This window comes from Heloderma suspectum, chromosome 2, assembly GCF_057233095.1.
Source record: "Heloderma suspectum isolate Gila_16-S chromosome 2, 16-S_ref, whole genome shotgun sequence".
Classification (NCBI taxonomy): Eukaryota; Metazoa; Chordata; class Lepidosauria; order Squamata; family Helodermatidae; genus Heloderma; species Heloderma suspectum.
Genome location: NC_139459.1, coordinates 234,678,730 through 234,696,523, shown reverse-complemented (window position 1 = coordinate 234,696,523; position 17,794 = coordinate 234,678,730). Strand labels below are relative to the sequence as shown.

Here is a 17,794-nt window from a genome sequence, read left to right as displayed (position 1 = left end):
AGTGGTCCGACTACAAATGGCTAGAGTTGAAGCGGGATGTTTTACAAAATGCTGAATCGGGGTCTGAGTTGAAGTGGGGTGGGGGGTCAGTGCACACTTCATATGTCTGTCTGTAATTTATACACACATGCAAGCACACTGCATGTACACACCACACACACATATATATTAGACGTACGCTTAGACTCGTATATGCAAATTTGTGTTATGGGCCTGTGCCCCGGATCTTTTAAGAACCTAGCAACACCCCTGGTGGCCAGCCACCTAAAATGGAACTTCGGCAGAGGTTTCTCAGTGGAGCTCAAATTCCTCGAGATCAGGAGTGTATGAGAGACGACATTACCAGCGAGGATCAGGACCTATGTCATTTAGGGCTTTAAAGGTCAAAACCAGCACCTTGAGTTGAAATCAACTGGAAACCAACTGACAGCCAGTGCGTTTGTACCCAATGTAGTGTAGACCCACTGAGATGAATGGGATTTGAGTTAGGCAAACATTGGATACAACTCAGTGCAACTGCCTATTGTTATAGAACAATACCAACTCAAGCCTGTCAACTGGTGACAGAAGCATTCTGTACTAATTTCCAAAATTTCAGAACAATCTTCATGGGCAGGTCCACATACAATGCATGACAGTACTCTTGCCTGGAAGTCACCAAGGCATGAACAATAGTCCTAGGTCTCTATAATAGCCTTCCCTATGAGCTTAACCACCTTGCTACTTCTTACAGGTGTCAGTACACATTTTGCTGACTAAATCGCAGAAGAAGTCTCGAGCATCTGGCTTTGGGGAATTGGGCCGAGAAGAAATGGAAAGGCTCAGAGGGCACAAAGTCAGCCCCCATCCCACAATGACACCCAAGGTCATAGTTATGACAGGAACCCAAGTAAAATCACCAAGCAAACCCAGGCTATCCTTGCTCGCTTGCTCTTAAGAGTACTTTCAAAGCCCTGGTCACCATGCCACACCTTCAAGGTGCAGAAATTATTCACAACACTTCTTTGAGTTACCAATATTATTAATATTCAGACATTTATTTCCAGTCATTACTAGATTAAACCTTCTTAGGGTGCTTCCAGACAGAGGGCTGCTAGCACTACCAATCAGAAGGCATTGTGCAGCTATTCCATCCCTTTAACGGATTTTCTGTGGTAAGTAAAATAACAGAAGCGGTGGAAAAAAGCAGGAGGGTTATGCGTGGAAGATGGTGATGTCTGGATACACACACACACACACACACACACACACCCGGTAAAATTCCTTGAATGAGGCAGGGCGATGGTGCAATAAAAGTCTCATCTGGAAGCACCCTTAGTTGTGTCTGGACAGAGCAGCTCATTTTAGGAGGCTATCTAGGTTTGATTTCCAGGCTGGGAGAAATAGAAATTTAATTAATTAAAGAGTAATTAATGCCAGATACTCTCCTCCCTTCAATGGTAACTTTGGCATTTGGTTTAACTTTGGCATTAAGCTAAACTCTCAAGGATGTTTCACACAGTACCATACAAGCAGGTACACACAAACTAAAATGGTTAGCATTCATCCGCTTCCACTTCATAACATGCAAGGCTGCTGCCTGTTTCTTTGCTTGCTTTTACACTGCATGAATACTCATGGAAACACACATCAGGGAGCCTGGGCCAGCTACAGCTCCCTACATGCATTTCCACAGCATATGAAAAAGAGACATGCCCCCATCTCACATGTCACAGGATAGACAAGGACATCTGATCAATCTTTTCCATCTACCTGCTTCAGCTGTAAAATGTGAAGGGGCCACACTCTGGACAGGCTAAGCAGATCCAACTCTAAGGGTCCCATTGTTATACTTGTTTCCCAGCATCCAGGATCTCCCTCATAACTCATCTCAGCACTTGTTCAAATGTTTGATTTTTTATCAAAACGCAGGCAGACAACTTGAATCAATTCCCTTCCTTTAGGGAGGCAGGAGATAAGCAATAGTGCCCGTCCCCAACCCGTCCTTGACACTCACCCGTCTGCCCTACATTCATCATGCTGTACATAGTGTACATGTTGCAGATCTGCCGGTACTGCTCATCAGAGCCCTCCTCGGGAGCGTCTTCCTCTTCATCTTCTTCATTGTGGTAGGAACTGGGGCTGTCACTGGTGTAGGCACTGGAGGTGCCAGGGCTCGTCTGGTCTGAAGTACTGGGGCCGCTGACCACGCCTGTCCCTCCACCACCTCCCGTTAGTGCCCCTTGCTGCTGGGCCTGTTGCTGCTGTTGGACCTGCTGCTGGGCCTGCCGGTTACCACTGCTCAGCTCCTGCTGGGAGGAGATCTTGGCCATTTTGCGGCTGCCGTTACTGCCACCACCACCACCTCCTCCTTCTTTCTGGCTGCTTTCCCAGAGCCGCTTAACCACAAATGTGCACTGGACAGAGTCTGAATCCTGCTGCTCCGTCTTTACGCGAGAAACCAGAGGCAGGGGTGTGTTACCAGAGGGCCAGGTGGACGTCTGTGCCACAGGGCTCTGAGGCTCCGATGAAGGCGCCTCCTCAGTGTGCAAGCCTTGGGAGTCACAGCTGGGCGAGCTGACCTTCAGGAAGAACTCAGTCCCCTTCTCCATAATCTCCTGGATCTGCAGGAACCCAGCTGTGTACATTAGCAGGAACTGGTCGCCCACATTCATGCTGAGGCGGCCAGTGTAGCAGAAGCTGAGGATCTGCTGGAAGGACTGAGGTTGCACAGCAGCAGGAAGCTCCACCACCGTGCTCTTGCTGTTGTTGAAAAGGTCCCGGAAGTAGCAACTGCTGGCAGCCAGCACAGCCCGGTGTGCCTTGAAAGCATGGCCTTTCACCACCACTGAGACATCACAGTACAGGCCCTGCAACCGCTGCTCATTCAGGCACTCCAGGATGCTGTTACCAAAGTTGGGGATCTCCATCTGGAGAATCTGAGCCATCCTCTCCTTCTCTTCCTCACTTGTATGGGTGCACTGGAAAGGGAATAAGGAGCCAGAGAGGTTGTATATGGGACCAACATGGAAGGACACAAAGAGAGCCAAAAAGAGGGAACGGAGAGAGAGGGAGGGGAAGAGAAGATCAGCCATTTCCTTTTATTGCCTGGTTAGTCCCCTCTTATGCCATCAGGAGCAAAACGGGCAACTATGAGAGATAGCACAGAAGATCAAATATGCAGTCCATCCGGTCAACTGCTGTTTCTAGAAATGGTAACATCATTATTATACTATAGGGCTTTCTCCCACAGATTTCAGTAGCCAAAAGTTTTGCAATACATGAAGCATGAGGCTGCACCAGGGTGGGCTTACCCATTAAGGTGAAGCGAAGTATGCTATCAAGCCAAACTGAAACACCAGCTATATTAGAATGACGTAAGAGTACCTTTGTGCCGAGAACAGGAATACCTGGCAACTTGTGCCGGGCCTTATTTCCCCATGGCTCAGGACATGGGCAATATGCACACAGTTGTACAACAGGAATTACAGTGGACACATTCCCTGTTGCAAAGGGAGTTAATGCTATAAATAGCCGAGACATAAATTATAATGAGTCAGTGGGGCAGAAGAAGGGTACTGGTGAAACTACTACTACAAATGCGAAGGTCTGAAATCCACCATAGCTGAAAGAAAACAGAATAGTTATATTAATTATGCATTATTTGTACACTGCTTTATATGTGCCCTTTTAAACTAGAAAACATGATTTAATGTTTTTTAAAGCAGGTAATACAGAAATCAGGTAAAATATCCACATTAGTGCATGTGCGCGTGCATGTGCGAATGGAACAGAGAGCAGGCCGAAGCCTAGAAGACAGCGAAACTACTTTGAATATGAGAATGACTCTTAGCTGGCAACTTCTGGATACCCAGTTTGTGATAGCCATAGGTCAAAATTTTGATATAGCAAAGTTTATTCCTTGAATATACAAGTTTATTTCTTGGACAGATCATACAAGCAGAGGAGGAAGTATAGCATATAGGTCAAAAAGCTGCAAGGGCTCAGGACAAGGTTTTCCAGCCAACACCCTCCCTACTCGTATCTTTTAAACAAGCACTGAATTGCTTCCCCTGACCATCTTATCCAGTGGAAGAAAATAACCACATTATTTTAAGCATTTCTCAAGCTCGTTGTTAAGAGCTGACAAGCAGGGGAAACGTCTACAGCTGTAGTCCTATCAATATTTTCCCTTGAAAAGAAGACAAGGAAAATTCAGTATCTGAGTTGAAAAACGGAATTGCCCAAGCTGCTATAAAGAAAGCTTTTTAGTAGAAGCTATGAGCAGAAAGCCTGAGCTATTTTGTAAGCTTAAGCTTCAAATAGTTGCTCTTAAAATATTTTGAACCATAGAAATAGAAGGGACGCCAAGGTCATTTAACTTCAGTTTCTGGAGATTCTCCATACCCAACATCCATAACAGATTTGTCCGTACCATGGAGGGCTATAAGCCTGGAACAGAGCAAATAAGTGACCAATGAACAGGTCACAAATGTTATCATAGGTTATACCCCTGGTAGCTCACAAACAAGATACTTACTAAAACAGTAATAATCCTGGGATTTAGGATTCTCCATGAGGCAAATCATCAGTTTTCATTTTTACCTTACTGGGCTAAAAGGTCTGTCCTCAAGAATTCATTAGGAGAAGACTGTTGGTTTTGAAAGAACTCAAAGGACATTGCATTCAGCTTCTAGCATCAAGCCATGACCTTCTAAATCTAAATCCTGCACCATACATGGCTGTTTTTTAAATGGTTTTATTGCTGGCTTTTATTGCTGTTTGTTCTTTTTGTATATTGCTGTTTTTATTGTATTGTATCATTTTTGTAAACTACCTTAAGTTGAAGAAAGGTGGGATATAAATATCTCAAATAAATAAATATATAAATAGTAGAATTAAGAAGGGGGGGCACACCAGATTTGTCTGCAAGCAGGGAATAAGTTCAATCAAGATGGTTCCAGTAGTTGCCACATGTGGGCATACCCTTTCATGGTCCTGCAGGGTAGAACATCCACTACTCCATCCTTGACCATCCAGTTGTCTTTTCACAGCTGTGACTTGGCCCAACACAGGACTTTCCCCCCATCAGATTGCCATAAATGAACAACAGGCCAACTCAACCACAAGGAAGCATAAAGTTAGGTGCATGCATGTGCATGGGCACATGCTCATTGAAGAAAAAGAAAGTATTAACAGCTTGTTTGTGAATGAAAGAGCTGCCAATAGCCCAGTGTTGTGTACCATGTGTGTAAGTGAACACATTGCATATACATATACACAAACACACAGCTCGATGGATAAGAGGGTCGTATGTGCTAGAAGAGATTGATTTAAACAAAATTGCTGCTCCAGGGAGACGAGGCAATCTACTGCCACATGAGACCTTTTGCACCATGATAAACATTTTATGGCTCTATGGCTATTAGCAATCATGAAGGACACTACTTGTAGGACATTCTTGCTGCCTGATCCGCCCCTTTTACACTAGACTGATGTTGATAAGCTTCAGCAGTTAGCTGTCAAGCAGAGACATCTTAGCATAATGTGAAATTTCCAAGCGGATTTCTCAGACATTTATCTCGATATTATCAAGCACTGCAGGGATTATGGAAAACTGTCAAGATTCAAATGTACCTCTTTATTAGCCCAGGAAAAGTTTTGTGGGTTGGAGGTGGTGAAACAGCGTTTGTGTAGGAAGAGGCAAACAAATGGACTATAATGAGAAGTGGCAGCTTTTCCTATTTAAAAAAAGTTACATTTGGTAAACAGGCTGTGATCCAGCCATGCTGACCTGCAAGCACAGTGAAGCTTCCCTACTGTCAGGTTTCTGAAGGGACAGAATCCTGTGAGCGTATGGATCTTGCCCTCCAATAGCACATGCAGCTCTGAATTATGGGTATTGTCTGTTTAAGACAAACAGCATGTGTGTTAGAGATAAGAAACACAATGAATTTAAATGGAAGCTTTTGCTAAAAACAGACAAAACAGTCATGTGCTTTTTATTCCTTCACACTTGCCAACTGTGGGGGCAAGTTAATGCTGGGTGGAATGTTAAATACAAAAACGAATGTCAATTTTTGCTAAGGAGAAGAGGTATTGTACTCTGCCAGGGATCATATTTGCCCGAACACTTTCAAATGTATCTGTCACAAAACATACTGAAGTGAGGTATTACTGTGAGAGGCCTGACTATGTGAAGTTGGAGAGACAGAGGGAACACGTGACGGGTTCTGGTGATGCAGCACTGTGACTGTTACTTTTCAAAATCCCCATGTATGCAAAAGGCTGGGTATGAAACAGTGCTTGAAATGTTATTTGGAGATGGGTTGAGCAGAACAATGCATCTAGACAAGTTTAACTCCCATGCAGAGTTATCTGCGTATATTCAGAGAGTGGTGCTGGATTTGACTGAGATCTCTGATCCATATTTCACTTTGCTTTAGCTTAAAAAAATCCCGCCCCCTTGCTCCCACCCCACCCCAGATGATAGCAGTTTGAGAACCCTCCAATTTGGGGGAGGGGGGGGTTGAAATCTTCTTGTAGGTTTGTATACAGTGGCATTGAAAAATCCTCAGTGTGAATTTTAGTGAATTGAAAATGCTTTCAAAAAGTAGTATTATATCTAATATTTCGGGGGAGGGAGGGGAAAGAGAAGGAAGTCATATTCCATGGGGGCGAGGGTGAAATTAAAAACATCCCCCAGCTTTGTTTATTCTTAAAATTCCCATTAGTACTTAATGACCATCTATAAAGAGCCAGTCTTTATCTCCCAAGCATATATAGAAGCACTTTTAAAAATGTCATCATTTGGAAGGATTCAGGTGTGGTGGTTTGAGATTAGAGATCACACACACACACTAGAAAAATCAAGACTAAAGAGAATTCTATGGTTACTGGAACAAAAAAGACCCCCAATTTAATTTTTGGTGCTAATTCACCCGATCCCAAAATGCCCTGATTGAACTAAAGTTAGTTGTGACCAACTTACATCCCATTGCTTTCAAAAGGACTTACTCATGCCTAACTTTAACTGGATTTGAGAGCACTTTCCACAAATTTTAAGGTTTGAACATCCAGTGTCTTGGAAACGCAAACACTTCTGCCAGGTTTTTATTCACTGCAGCTGAAGCCACGATGATGCAGGGATGGGTGCAAATCCAATGAGGCACCATAATGCTCCAAAATGGTGTGCTCCCCTCCTTGTTGAGAGAATAAGGGACTCAGTCTACTTGTACTGTAGGCACAGCACTATAGGCTAAAGATCCAGATAGGGCTCAATACAACCCCCATTTCCCCCTTCCCTTTACCTAACCCAAGCACATGTGCAGAAAAAGCGAAAGGGCATTAATGGTGCAATGCTACGCATGCCTACTCAGATGTTAAGCCCCACTGAGTTCAATGGGACTTAAACCCAGGTATGTGTGGGAGTGCAGCTTAAAGGGAATAGGAGGTCTGGACCTAACAGATGCAGATGAGATTAAGAAGAGGTGGAAAGAATACACAGAAGAACTATACAGGAAAGATCTGAATGTCCCTGATAGCCATGATAGTGCGGTCACTGAACTTGAGCCGGACATCCTTGAGAGTGAAGTCAAGCGGGCCTTAGGAAGCATTAGTAACAACAAAGCTAGCGGAGATGACAGTATTCCAGCTGAGCTATTTAAAATCCTAAAAGATGATGCTGTTAAAGTGCTGCATTCAATATGCCAACAAATTTGGAACACTCAACAATGGCCGCAAGACTGGAAAAGGTCAGTTTACATTCCAGTTCCAAAGAAGGGCAATGCCAAAGAGTGTTCAAACTACCGCACAATTGCGCTCATTTCACATGCCAGCAAGGTGATGCTCAAAATCCTACAAGCTAGGCTTCAGCAGTATGCGAACCGAGAACTACCAGAAGTACAAGCTGGGTTTTGAAGAGGCAGAGGAACTAGAGATCAAATCGCCAACATTCGCTGCATCATGGAGAAAGCAAGAGAATTCCAGAAAAATGTCTATTTCTGCTTCATTGACTACGCTAAAGCCTTTGATTGTGTGGATCACAACAAACTGTGGCAAATTCTTAAAGTGATGGGAGTACCAGACCACCTCACCTGTCTCCTGAGAAACCTGTACGAGGGTCAAGAAGCAACAGTAAGAACCAGACATGGAACAACCGAGTGGTTCAAAATTGGGAAAGGAGTACGACAAGGCTGCATATTGTCACCCTGCTTATTTAACTTATATGCACAGTACATCATGAGAAATGCCGGGTTGGATGAATCACAGGTCGGAATTAAGATTACTGGGAGAATTATCAACAACCTCCGATATGCAGACGATACCACCCTAATGGCAGAAAGCGAAGAGGATCTAAAGAGCCTCTTGTTGAGGGTGAAAGAGGAGAGTGCAAAAGCTGGTTTGAAACTCAACATTAAAAAAACTAAGATCATGGCATCTGGCCCTATCACTTCCTGGCATATAGAAGGGGAAGAAATGGAAGCAGTGACAGATTTTACTTTCTTGGGCTCCAAGATCACCGCAGACGGTGACTGTAGCCATGAAATTAAAAGACGCTTGCTCCTTGGAAGGAAAGCTATGGCAAACCTAGACAGCATAGTAAGAAGCAGAGACATCACCTTACCGACAAAGGTCCGTCTAATCAAAGCTATGGTTTTCCCAGTAGTAATGTATGGCTGTGAGAGCTGGACTATAAGGAAGGCTGAGCGCCGAAGAATTGATGCTTTCAAACTGTGGTGCTGGAGAAGACTCTTATGAGTCCCCTGGACTGCAAGGAGGTCAAATCAGTCCATCCTAAAGGAAATCAACCCTGAGTGCTCATTGGAAGGACAGATACTGAAGCTGAAGCTCAAATATTTTGGCCACCTAATGTGAAGAGAAAACTCTCTGGAAAAGACCCTGATGCTGGGAAAGACTGAAGGCAAAAGGAGAAGGGGACGGCAGAGGATGAGATGGCTAGATAGCATCAGGGATGCAATGAATATGAACTTGAGCACGCTCCGGGAGAGAGTGCAGGACAGGATGGCCTGGCGTGCTATGGTCCATGGGGTCATGAAGAGTCGGACACGACTGAACGACTGAACAACAAAGCATGCTTCTCACAATGCCTTGCAAGGCACTGAGAGCACAGGCATGTGCCTTTCAGTCCCCCGAATGTCCCACTGTGCTGCTTGTCTGCATGTCAGTACTCACATGCAGGGGAGGGGATAGCAAAAAACAGGCTTTATTGAGCTCTATCAGGATAATCTGCAGTACAAGTAGATCGTTCCCCTAGGGTTTTTATGGTTTCTGATTTTCTCCATCACTACTGCGTTCTTGCTTCCTAGCCTGCCTAGAAATTGTCAGAATTTAAGTATATTGTGTTTCACTAAAGAGCAATTATTTAAATATGATATGGCCCAGAAGGAACAAGTAAGCTGCTTTAATAGCATTTCGAAGCAGCTATTAGCAGTATGGCAATGTTTGAAATATTTGAGACTGTGATCCAAAGCACACTTACTTCCAAGCAACTGTGTTTAAGATTAGGGCATGAGTTACCCACTGACAGGAAAAACAGGAAAACCTTTCAGAGAATGCATTTTCTATTTTGAGCAGTATGTTATGTTTTTTTATTTATGTAATCAAAGAAATATTATTGTTAAAACACTGGCATATGGGACGAACAACTTTGGTAACTCTCTTATTCGTTTTATGTACTGGCATTCTGCATGCTATAATAAATTATAAAGATAGTACCGCATTTTATTTTGTGGCTTTTGTTTTGTTATGTAAAATTATGGTTTAGCAGTAAGTTTGTAAAGAAATGCATTTATTCTAGTAAAGAAATCATTTGGTTACAAAACAGACAAAATTTGCAATGCTTTGCAAACATAAAATAATGAGTGAAAGGCTAGTATTGTTGAAAGGTTTTCTGGTTAGCAGTAATACTACTTGGTGAATGTATGTACTTTGCAACTAAAAAGACTACACTGATTTTTATTACAGCTGATTACAAGTTATACCTATCATGCATGAGTACTAAAATAAGCTATTGCTAATAGGTTTTTTAAGTTTTATCTTAAGCTTTTATGTCTTTTAAGTAATCCTTGTTTTCTAAGATATAAGAATGATAACATGTTCAATTCATGTCATCTGACACTATCATGCAGAACCAAAACGTCAAGGGAGATGGGTGGCAGAGTGCTGAAAACGATCAAATCCACTAAAAGGGAGCAATGGGGAAGATAAATATCATGAATTTCTGCAGTTAAGAGACACCTTTACATACGTCATGCATTAGGAGTCCCACCCCACCCCTGAACACAATGAAATACATAGTCTGCTTCTCTGTAAACCTGCCACGCACAGCTTGGTGATCTTGGAAGTGATCTGACATGGTGCCATTTTTACACCACTCTCATAAATCCCAAGGTAGCATATAGGTGTACAAAATTATGCCCTTAGATACAGAAAACAAGATACACATTCATTTTTGCCGCTTTTATTCAAGTTTTAAGCCCCTCTCACTTGCCATGCTGGCTTATATGCAACATGCATGAAGCCTAAAAGAACTTATGTCTAACCTTTCAAGAAGAAGGCACTGACATATTGAGAGTGGTCTGTCGCAATTTCCCAGATAAGATGTTTGACACTGTTTTATACTGGAGGAGTCTGAATACAACAGAGGGGGTGGAGGTGGAATTTGCCCCAAACCAGCAAAGAATCCAGAAACCCTAGTTGTTATCTGCTCCTCCCTCTAACTCGAGCTGCTGTTCTCTCAGAATCCTGGAGAGGGCCCAAGAATCCAGATACCCCTCCTCTCCCGCTGCACCTCTGTTACTGTTAGGTTTAAACAGCATATTTCATTGTTATGGAAATGTAAGCACTTCAACTGCATTCCAGTTCAGCTGCCGCTCTCTGAAATTGCCCTTGTCAGAGGCAGGATAAACAATTTAGACGACAATTAGGGCCAAGTTCAGCAGCTTGGGGGGCGGGGGGGGGGGAGGAATGGTAGTGAAGACTGCATATGTCTGTGGTACTGTTATGATCTGCCTGTTCCTTGCTGTCCACCTGATCTTGTCAGGAGTGATGCTGCCTCAGAGTCCAACTGAATCACTAAGGCTACAATCCTATATCCACTTTCTTGGGAGTAAGTCCCATAGAACTCAATAGGAGTTACTTCTGAGGAGACATGCATAGGACTGTGCTGTAAATACCTTGCTTTCTAAAGAGGCCTAGTAGTCAAAGCCCAGGACCTAGAAATCATGCTTCCATCTCTGCCACAGACTGTTTGCCTGACCTAGGTCCTAGGGAAATAACTGAGTTGTTCTATGACTCACATCCCCAGCTGTGTATAAACCATAGGAATAGGCCTACCATGGGAGGGGACACATCCTGAGTAAATACAACTAGAAGCACCTTAGGAGAGCTAGGAAATATTACTTGATTCTTTCTTTCAAAAAGATATATAGAAGCATACACCAACACCAGCTCCTACTCCACAGAACTACAACACCAGCAGCATTTACTGTCTCTAGCTGAGATCCATCAGAAACTAGAGCCCCCCCTCCCCCGGGAGCTGCCCCAGATCATGGAGTTCCCTACTAAAGGCATGCTCAGGCTTTCCTTTCTCCATCAGCTATATTTATCTTCAAAACGTTTGAGGCAGAAATATGAATATCACTCCTTGCTGACATTCTGTGGTTTAGTTAAGAGTTCAATGGCACCAAATAGCTCTATCACTTATCTCTTGAGGAGCTAGATCCACAGTGCACAAGTTATTTCATATGTATGCCTGCCACTATTATGCATGGGTTATCCCTTGCCCTATCTTTTTTGGCCCATCATAATAATCACCCATGAAACATCTTTATTGGGAGGCGAGGTGGGTGGGTACAGAGTCAGTCAGTAACGGGTACCCGATTTCAAAGACTCTGGAACAGCCTTCTGCAACCTGGTTCCCTCCAGATGGTTTGGACTACAACTCTCTGCATTCTTGACCATGCTGGCTGGGGCTGATGGGAGTTGAAGTCCAAGACATCTGGAGGGCATCAGATTGGGGAAGGCAGCTCTAGAACGTTTCATTCCACAGAACATGAATTTCAGGCACTCAAATGAGATGTAATGTGGGAGTTCCATGACTGGTACTACCAACATCTTTTTCTTTTACAAAAAGCAACTCTCCCCTCCCGCAAGTGGAACCAGTGGATTTTTGATTAAAATCACCCCCTCCCAAAGCTGCTATTTTCCCTGATCAGAAAAGCAAGCTTACAGGCTTTACTATCCAATCACTGAACTCCCATGTCATGCCACATCTAGTCTGACCCTAATACTTCAGGCTGTCCCTTACTTTTGACCTGGAATACCTACACAGAGGCCCACAGATAAATTCCCTCCCCAGGACTGCCACACACGGCTCCCCCATACATGAGGCCCTCAGTGATCTCCTATCCTGGCAGCGATTGCATCCACACCTGCTTAGCCTCAACAATCATAGAGCATCAGGTGCTTTCAGATCATTCACCAGGTCTACTTTGAGCCCTTATCCTTCACTTACTGCTTAGTCTCCTTGCAGACACTGTGATGAATGGTACCATCTATAATACTAGGAAGACTGTGTGTGCGTGAGTGAGTGAGAGAATGCAACTTCTCCATTTGAGGGGTCAAAGTTCATGAGTTTGTTATCTGCCAGGGCTCAACCAACAGCTGTCAAGTAGGCCTAACTCACAAGTCATCCTAGAACAAACTCCTTCAGTATAAGAAAATCCCTCTCTCTGTCTCTTTGTTTTGGTGTCATGCAGGAAGCCTCTGCTCTTTTGTACCCTTCATGCTAGCCACCTGGCTCAGACATCTGACACCACCCCATTCTTCAGAAGAGAAGGTGTAACGGAGCCAGTGGACCACGGAGGATTTATGCACTCAAGCAAGAAGAACCAAGGAACAAAAGACCTGGGGCTGCCAGGGAAAATCCTTATGGATCACTGCCTGTGTTTGTTCTTATTCCAATATGATCAAGGGTCTGACATGCCTGGCAGTGCTCAGATACCAAGACAATCTGCAGGAATGCCATCCTAAATCTTTGCAGGACGTTACTCTTAACGATTAAGCATTTATGTCTGGTTAGGCAAAAATCTACTCTATTAACTCCTAATGGGAAATTTGAGGGAAAAGTACAGCTGCAAAGGCTGAGAGTTCAGGAATGGAGAGTGGCTTGGAAAGACCACAGAAAGGAGGAGCTCTCTGGAATTCCATTTCCTCTCTCATAATCTGCCTATCAAAGACTTCCATCTTTGGGAGAAAATAAGCTTAAAAACTTTAAAAGGCCAAGAATTTACCTTCATGAATTTGCACTGACCAACTGTCCTGCTCTTTTAGTTTTTACCATTTTAAACCTCCCTTTCTCAGGGAGGTCCTTATGCAAGGAGCTCAGGGTGGCACACATGGTCACACCTCCCTGCCACTCTTTTCTCCTCACATCTAACCTGTTTATGGTGAGAGGTAATGACAGGCCCAAGGTCATCCATGCACTCTGTGGCAGAGCGGGGATTTGAACCTGTGCCTGCCCCGTCTAATTCCAATATTCTAGCCACTACACTGATTCTCAGCTTGCTTAGCATCCATCCTGCTGCTCCTGTTTGAAAGGCCCACCATGTCAATCTTCAGTCAATCACTGAAATGGTGAAATGAAGGATAAATCTCAGTGATACTTCCTGTCTACAGACTAAACAGTTGGGGCAAACATTAGTAGCAGACCACCCTGAACAAGGTTAAGAGGAATGAAAGGATTTCCTGTACCAGTGCCCCTCCAGGATGTCATAGTTATGCTGGCTGGGGATGATGAAAGTTGTAGTCCGACACTTCTGGAGAGCACCAGGTTGGGGAAGACTGCTTTAAAAACTCAATGGGAAGGAACCCATGCACATGTAAAGCAAACATGGAACTACAAAATTAGCCATTCACACCACTTATCCACACATCAGGGAAACAAGGTGACTTACCTAGTTCAGATGAGACTGAGTGCAGGGCGAGGCCTGTGAGGACCCTGCAACTTCTCACAAAGCAACTGCCCAGAATTCCTCATCCAGCCCATAACAGTACAAGGATCATGGAGCCAAATGGCCATAGCCTCCATCAACCCAGAGCTTCTGCTCAATAAAGCAGGATAATTTCTGGTGACATGAAATTCCTTACTCCTTTAAGGTTGTGTGTTACGAAAGGTATCCAAGGGTTAGGCCCATCACATGGATTATAACTAGAAACTCAGCCTTGCAGATAGATACCAAATGCTTACAGCCTGTGTCCCTGGGTGGCTTGAGTAGCAAGTTTGGCAGGTTATTTCCAGAAAGGATTGCCCGAAATCTAAACTGTGAAAATGGAGCCTCCATATTCAGAGACAGTATCGCTCTAGTTACCAGATGCTGTGGTCAAGCATCAGGGGATAACTCTCTCTATCATGGCCTGTTTGTGAGCTTTGCTTAGGCATCTCGCTGGCTTCTGTTGAAGATGGATTGCCAGACTAGATGTGTAGTCTAATCCATCAACTTACCTTGAGAGTAAGGCCCACTGAACTCAGTGGGAATTAATTCAGAGTAAACATACATAGGCTTAAACTGCACAGATTAATGAAGAAAAGGTCTCTTTTCATGCCCAAAGTTAATTCAATTCTTGTTAGAAAAACACTGTGTGTGGCTCTAAATTAGCCAAGGTTCCTGAGGCCCTTTCCTCATGTTTAACTAAGGATCACAGACTTCCTGAAATCTGGGCTGCTCTTTTTCCTCATGCAATCAGCCTTGCCAGCACAAACCAGAAAACTTTTTGTGCTCTGATACTATGGTGACAGTCACCTTAGCAGAGCCCAGCAGGGAGAGAATCACCCCCCTCCCCCAGCCAAGGCTTAGAAGCTACTATTTAAAATCCTTTGTTTCCTTGTTAGTGACAGCACATACACACAGGGTGTAAACTGTACAAGAGGATAAAGTGGGCTGGTGGTAAATTTGGTAATATGAGAGCTCCAGCCTTCAGCCCCATAACACTGACTCCACCCATAGCTGGAAAGGTAAAAGTCATTAATATCTCCTGGCCTCCTGTTCTAAGTCTCTTTCTATGTTTAAAACCCAAATCTGTCTCAACAACAAAATGAGATCTCTCAGACTACACAACCTTTATCAAGCCAAAAATAAAATAAAATGCCCCCTGTTTTACAGACAAAAACATTTTCTACCTCCATTTCTTCCTGGCAAAGTCAACAGGAATGGGACAAATGGGTGGGCCTTTGTGGCTTCCTTTCGTATTTGGGTGAAAACAGAAACCAAACCAGTCCAACAAACACAGAACCAGGGAAAATAAGCAACCAGCAGACCCTGGTAACTAGGATTTATTTATTTGGAGTATTTATACCCTGCCTATTAACCAAAATTTTCGAGGAAGCTTACAATACATTTAAAATATAACAAAATAGACAAGACTCATTAGGGAGGGGCAAAGGTATATGAATGGTTTCCCTCAGACCTCAAATGTGCAGGCTGCTCCTGCTACTGTCCTTCTGAAACTCTAACCCATGGCAGGTCTCAGAAGAAATAGCTGTTATACAGCAAGATCTAAGTCCCTCACAGGGCAAGCTTTCCTGGCCTAGGCTGCCACTACTGATTTCTCTTGCAGTTTGGGGTCCTGGTGGCAGACACAGAGGTATTTACATGCCTTCCGCCAGTCCTCAGATGCTCCATCTACTACCAGCTGAACCCCCTAGCCCCCTCACCTTATTCATACAGCAGAGAGAACCCTGTCCTAGGACATACCTTGAGTTCTTAGTGATAAATTAAGAGATACTCCAAGGCCTGCTGGCTGCAGAGGAGATGGAGCCCTCCTCTGCAACCAACATAGAAATATATACTACTAGCCTCCCAATTTTTAAAAAATTGCCTTCTACCAGATCCATCCCTTCTTTGCCAGCCTCTTGAGTTTCAATGCTTACCTTCAATGTTTCAATGCAAAGGAAAGGGAAACAATCTCTTCTCTCTCCTCTGCCAGCTTACCTGCATAGAATTCAATGCGCTTGACTGCTTGAAAGTCAGCCATGGCAATCAGGCAAGTTGTTAAATAAAGGCTGTACTAGGTATGTATGTTTCATTGCATAGGCCACCTGGAAATCACAAACATCTCCTAAAATAACATATATGCTCTTCTTTTATAGTCAGATTCTTTTAATCTATTTTTTAACAGCAGGGGATAAAACCTACCTCCATGGCTACCTTACACTGTCTCCTTACATTTTAAAACAGCATTATATTATTACTGCATATTATCTGTATGTCACACTAGAAATCTAAGTGTCTAGGCCAGACGAAATGTACACCTGACCATCTGGCAGAGTCAAAATCTACTACAGGAAGCATAACTGCTCAACTTACTAACAGAGAACTCTATTTCCTGTTGTCCTCTTCTTAGCCTCTGGCAATTTCAGAACTAGGAGAACTTTCAGCCAAATGACACACTACCCTGATCGCTATAGCCAACATCTGTTGATATTTCTATCACTCATAAATTGCTCTGGTTCTCTGTTGAACTTATTTATAAAGGGCTGGTCATTTCATTTCCAGTGGCAAACAGTATCACAGGGTAAACTGTACTGTGTGGGGGCGAAATTAAGTTGCTATGTGTTAATTTAAATCAGTGAACCCAGTAGTTATAATATATGAAAAAGTAAACAGTTTTTACACTCTATTTATAATTTGCATACATGACTCATACACTCACCTAGGTGTTGCTTATCTACTCCAATGACTCTCCATAGCTTTACATTTTCCTCAAACGAAAGGCATTCTATACCCTTTGCATCGCTGCATCTTTTTCAATTGTATAATTTCAAGGTGAGATGGTCAGAACTCAACATCATATTCAAGGTGCAAATGCATCAGTTTATTTTGGCACCATGCATCGTTACACAACTGTATTCACACACCCAAGTTCTTTATGCCTGCACTTGGCCCTACAGTCAGAGACAAGGGCAATAGCCCAGGCTTAGATAGGGTTGCCACCCGGTATTTCCTACAGTAAACATCACACATTCCCAAAGATCACAATGAATGCCCATTAATGTGGAACACTGCAATTTTACAAAACCAGGGAATTAAACTGAACACCAAATCAACCCTTCATTGTTTTGATTATTTGAAACTTTTTCAGTGAACCTGAACAAAATGTATAAGCTCCAAAGTTTTAAATTACCTGTTCAAGTTATACGGTTTAAAAAGTGATGTAGTGGTACATTGACTTGCCACAATCAAAAGTAACCATGAACACATGAAACCAGTACCTGGACAGATTTTTCTACATTTTGGATTTGTCCTCTGTACTCTGACCTCTTCAAGGCCTAGAAAACAGGAGGCAGGACAGAGACTGCTGTTTTAAGGCTGCAATCCAGTGTAGAACAGACTATGAAGATAAACAGCCTGGTGAAAGAAAGAAGCAAGGAGGGAAAGGGGACAGCATTTCTGTGCACTGCAACATAGCGGAGTAGTCTCTGTAGCTCTTAAATGTTGTCAAAACTGTTTCTCAAGGGGTTAGCTTTAAAAGGACCTGGGCAGTATGAGTCCAGGGTCATAGTTCTGAAGTGGGTGGCTCCATGAGAAAAGAAAGAGGTAATCTAGCAGCATGGGGCCAGGTGGTATGGAAATGAGGAAGAGAATGGAAAATTCTTTAAAATTATCCCTCTAGATTATTTTTTTATCGTAAAAGATGTAATATGACAAAAACAATCAGGATCAACATGTTTGTCTGTGTTCCCTCCCCACCACATACTACAAAAGTTTTCGATCTTCTGTGTTAAGAACAGACA

The 17,794-nt window shown here is 43.3% G+C and overlaps 1 protein-coding gene across 6 annotated transcripts in view; it reads right to left on the bottom strand.

The window, feature by feature from the left end:
* Positions 1-17,794, bottom strand: part of NACC1 (nucleus accumbens associated 1) — a 36,264-nt gene that overhangs the window by 15,964 nt on the left and 2,506 nt on the right. For 3 of the 6 annotated variants that reach the window (XM_084838544.1, XM_084838546.1, XM_084838545.1), the window contains exon 2: positions 1,997-2,960. In XM_084838544.1, the coding sequence (XP_084694670.1) occupies positions 1,997-2,927 (931 nt within the window). In that variant the 5' untranslated portion in view covers positions 2,928-2,960. Of the gene's footprint in view, positions 1-1,996; positions 3,163-17,272; positions 17,330-17,794 lie in introns of those variants that run through there. The other 3 variants (XM_084838542.1, XM_084838543.1, XM_084838547.1) reach the window with 2 other exon arrangements.